General features: G+C 41.3%; 1 protein-coding gene across 1 annotated transcript in view; it reads left to right on the top strand.

The window, feature by feature from the left end:
• Window positions 1-2,927, top strand: part of LOC109838631 (pentatricopeptide repeat-containing protein At1g63330) — a 4,294-nt gene extending 1,367 nt beyond the window's left edge. The window contains exon 2 of the mRNA XM_020407057.1: window positions 4-2,927. Within this exon, the coding sequence (XP_020262646.1) occupies window positions 4-2,755 (2,752 nt within the window). The 3' untranslated portion in view covers window positions 2,756-2,927. The remainder of the gene's footprint in view (window positions 1-3) is intronic.

The following is a 4,826-nucleotide window of genomic DNA, read 5'->3' on the forward strand; positions in this document are numbered from 1 at the left end:
CAGCTGGAAGCGCCTCCTCTCCTCCTCCGACGTCCCCCAGCGCCTCACCCCCGATGCTGTCACCTCCCTTCTTAATCTCACCGCCGGTCACCCGATCCACCCAAAGCTTCTCCTTGACTTTTTCTACTGGTCTTCTCTCAACCTCCAGAGTTCTCCTCAGAGCTTGGCCTCTTTCTCTTCGCTTGCTGTTGTTCTATCCAATTCGAATCTTTTAGGACCGTTGAATGGATTGTTGGAGAACATGATCAAGACCCATCAAAACCCTTCTCTTATTTTCGCTTCTATTGCTGATTCTTTTGCGAAATCCCCCAGTTCGAATTCTGTTGTGTTTGACGTGTTGATTGATACTTTTAAGAAGATGGGTCTGCTTAAAGAGGCTTCGGAAGTTGTCTTTTTGATGAAAGGTGGAAGCTTGACGCCTGGCCTGCGCTGCTTGAATTCACTGCTGAAGGATTTGCTGAGATCGAATAACATGGGTTTGTTCTTCCAAGTGTTTGATTTTATGCGCGAGTCGAATTTGGGTCTTGACGCTTATACTTTTTCTAGTTTGATTGCTGCTTATTTTAGGGTGGGAGATGTTGATGCTGCGAGGAGGGTGCTTGAGGAAATGGGGGAAAAGGGCGTGAGCCCGAATTCGGTGATCTATAACACCTTGATTACTGGATTTTGTCGGGTTGGAGCTCTTGGTGATGCTTTTGAGTTGAAGAAGGAGATGGTGGACAAGGGTTTGGTAGCCGATAGTTTTACGTATGGCGCATTGATTAATGGAATGTGTAGAGATCACAAGTCTAGCCAAGCAAGTATGCTGCTTGATGAAATGTCTAGACTGGGTTTAAATCCTGGTATTGTTGTGTATTCTTCTTTGATTGATGGGTTTATGAGAGAAGGAAAAATTGATGAGGGTTTTAGAGTAAGGGATGAGATGGTAGCATCTGGGATTCAGCCAAATATCATCACTTACAATAATCTTATTAATGGAGTTTGCAAGATGGGAAGGATTGACAAGGCACATGAGCTCTTGAAGGAGATGGTCGACATTGGTTGGGAGCCCGATGTAAAGACGTATAATCTAATCATTGAAGGCCATTTCCGGGTGAAGGATCCTCAAGGAGCTTTAGCTTTGTGGAAACAGATGAAGAGTCAGAATGTACCTCCTAATCTGTTCACTTTCGGCATGGTAATCAATAGACTCTGCAGAGAAGGTATGGTTAAGGAGGCTTGTGAAATGTTGGACACAATGAACACATTGAAGGTAGTTCCCGATGAGTTCTGTTATAGTTCTCTTATAAGCAGCCTTTGTAAGGCTGAGAAGATGGAAGAAGCAAGGTGTTACTTCTACCAAATGAATGAAAGAGGGCTTTTGCCAAACTCATTCACTTACGGAACTCTCATTAGTGGATTTAGTAAGGTCGGAGAGATGAGCGAGGCGGATAAATATTTCCAAGAGATGCTTTCTAGAGGTTTGAAGCCAAACGATTTCATTTATACGGCACTCATTGATGGATACTGCAAGGTAAACAACTTCGCCAAGGCTTTCTCGACACTTCACTTTGTGTTGGAGAAGGGTATTTTGCCAGATATTCAGACGTACAGTGTGCTAATCCATAATCTTTCAAAGAGGGGTAAGATGCAAGAGGCTTTACAGGTCTTTTTTGAGCTGGAGGAGAAAGGCTTGGTCCCTGATGTATTTACATATAGCTCCCTTATCTCTGGCTTCATAAAGCTTGGTGAAGTAGAAAAGGCTCTAAGTCTTCACGATCAGATGTCCGTCAAAGGCGTTGAGCCTAATATAGTCACGTATAATTCTATTATTGATGGCCATTGCAAGTCAGGTGATGTTGAGGATGCTAGAAAGCTTTTCAAGTTCATCACTGAGAAAGGATTGGTTCCAAACGCTGTGACCTATACTGTAATGATTGATGGGAACTGCAAATCAGGAAATCTGGTAGAGGCTTTTGCTTTATTTGACGAAATGGTGGCTAAGGGAATCCCCACAGATAAGTTCGTGTACAATACTCTCATAGGCGGTTGCTGCAAAGCTGGAAACATGGAGAGAGCTTTCGAGTTGTTTGATGAGATGTTGGCAAAAGGCTTTGCTACTGTTCTTACTTTCAACACTTTGATTGATGGCTTCTGCAAGCTGAGGAAGCTAGAACAAGCTAGCCAATTGCTTCAAGTGATGCTGGAGAAAGAAATCATGCCTACTAATGTGACTTTTACAACCTTGATTGACGGCTACAGCAAGGAAGGAAATATGGATGAGGCGTGCCGGTTACTCGTAGAGATGCAGGAGAGGAGACTGATGCCTAATGCCATCACTTACACTTCTCTTATAGATGGGCATTGTAGGGTAGGCGACAGAACGAAGGCGTTTGCTTTATTTGAAGAGATGATAGCCAGAGGAATATTGCCCGATCAAATAACTTACCATGTGATGACTGATGCATACTGTAAAGAAGGTAACTTGGTTGAGGCCTTCAAGTTAAGGGATGCCATCCTAGAGAGAGGTATGTCAATGAATTGTACCACATATCTTGCACTTTTAAATGGCCTTGTCAGTAAGAAAGACTTTTGCAAAGCATTGGGAGTGATTAGTGAAATGAAAGAGCAAGGACTCGAGCCTTCTGATTCTCAATGTCTTATGCTGATAAAGGATCTCATATCAAAAGGGTTTCTGGATGAAGCTAAACATCTTATGAAGGTGATGGTGGATAGTAGCTGGTTGTCTGAGGAAAAATGCGCCAGTTTAATGTAATCTAGATGAAGCGTGTTTCATTGGTCCCCGGAAATTATCAGAAAAAAGCACATGGCTGTAGCCTCAAAGGCAAATGTTGAGAGCTTTGTGATCCGAAAACTTGCTTTTACTTGAATGATGGTTGCATGTAACTCCTTGCATCTTCGATAATTTGGCGACGAAAATTGCGCTCTGTGGTGCTTCAGTGTGAATATTCCATGGTGATTAAGCTCGATTCACATTTGTACTAACTCAGGTATTTTGGCGATTTATGCTCTGTTTCTTAAAGTCCTTTTGCTTAACTCTCCAATGTTGACTTGTTTATTTGCAGCAGGGCTTACAGGCCTTCGGTGAAACCGATGCTTGAATAACACTCAGTGATTTCCTGCAACAATTATTTATTCAAGAAAGCAGCCTTTATTAAGGGAAATTATGGTTTTATGAGGTAATTGTATGTGTTGGAAAATTACTTAGATTTCACTATTGCCAGATTTAAGAGAAAGCGAAATGAATGTGCAAAAAGGGGACACACAAGATTTACGTGGTTCGGCACAAACTTGCCTACGCCCACGGGCTGCTACAGATCTTTCACTATGAAGAGAAATTTTACAACACTCACAATTTTCTCACAACCCAATCCCTATTCTGAAAATTGCTCATAATTTTCTATCACAAAGAGTTTTCTCTAAGCTTCTCTTTTCTCTCTCTTACTCTTCTATAAGAGGAGTTGTTTTTTAGATGAGTTTTTCTTAAGAGTTTGGGGGCCTATTTATAGTGTTTGAAAAAATACTATGCACCAATAATTTATTACTGGTGGGACCTATGGTAGGACTCGCGACGGGGCCCATCTATAATTTTTTTTCTTCTCCTTTTAGTATCTTTCCCTCATTTGTCAAAAAATAGGGTTGGTTTTTGTCAAAAAATAGGGCTGGTTAGCTTTCGGTGGCTGAAGACATTTGACAAAGAAAAAAAGAACTTTGGCTCTTTCGATGCATTCATTTTTGACCAACAATCTCCCACTTGAAGACTGATTTCAATCTGTCTTCACATCTCGATCTATGCAGCAACTCTTCCCTGTCTTGATACTATTGCAGGCCAATTAAAGCCGAACACAACTTCAGTTTGTCAATAGTCATCATCTTTGTCAGCATGTCTGTCGGATTTTGAGCTCCACTAATCTTTTCAAGCTTCAAAATTTTATCTTTCAAAAATGACCGGATAAAATGATATCGCATTTGTATGTGCTTCGTTCTGAAATGAAAAGACGGATTCTTCGCTAGATGAATAGCACTTTGACTGTCGCAATATAAGACATTGTCTTCTTGGCTAGATGAATAGCACTTTGACTGTCGCAATATAAGACATTGTCTTCTTGTTTCTTGCCTAACTCATCCAAGAAACTTTACTGTCGCAATATAAGACATTGTCTTCTTGTTTCTTGCCTAACTCATCCAAGAAACTTTGAAGCCAAACTATTTCCTTGCAGGCTTCTGTAACAGCGACGTATTCTGCTTCAGTTGTGGAGAGAGCAACTATCTTTTGTAGTTGAGAAACCCAACTCACTGTAGTACCTCCTAGAGTATAGACATACCTTGTAGTGTTCTTTCTAATATCAACATTTCCTGCTAAATCAGCATCCACATAACCTGTTAATATTGTATCTTCACCTTTGAAACAAAGTGCTTTACCTGTGGTACCCCGTAGATATCTGAGGATCCATTTGACTGCTTTCCAGTGTACCTTGCCCGGATCATTCATGTACCTGCTAACAACTCCCACTGCTTGAGCAATATCTGGTCTTGTACAAACCATGGCATACATCAGACTTTCAATTGCTGAGGCGTACGGGACCTTCGTCATGTGTGCACGCTCTTCCTCTGTCTTTGGTGACTGTTCTTTGAAAAGTCTGAAATAAACACCTAAAGGTGTACCCACTGGTTTAGCATCTTGCATGTTGAACTTGGAGAGTACTTTGTTGATGTATTCAACCTGTGATAACATCAAAGTCCTAGACTTCGTGTTTCTCTTGATCCTCATTCTAAGAATCTGCTTTGCAGCGTCAAGATCTTTCATTGCGAACTGCTTTGATAAT

This window comes from Asparagus officinalis, chromosome 4 (assembly GCF_001876935.1).
Source record: "Asparagus officinalis chromosome 4, Aspof.V1, whole genome shotgun sequence".
In the NCBI taxonomy this organism is placed as follows: domain Eukaryota; kingdom Viridiplantae; phylum Streptophyta; class Magnoliopsida; order Asparagales; family Asparagaceae; genus Asparagus; species Asparagus officinalis.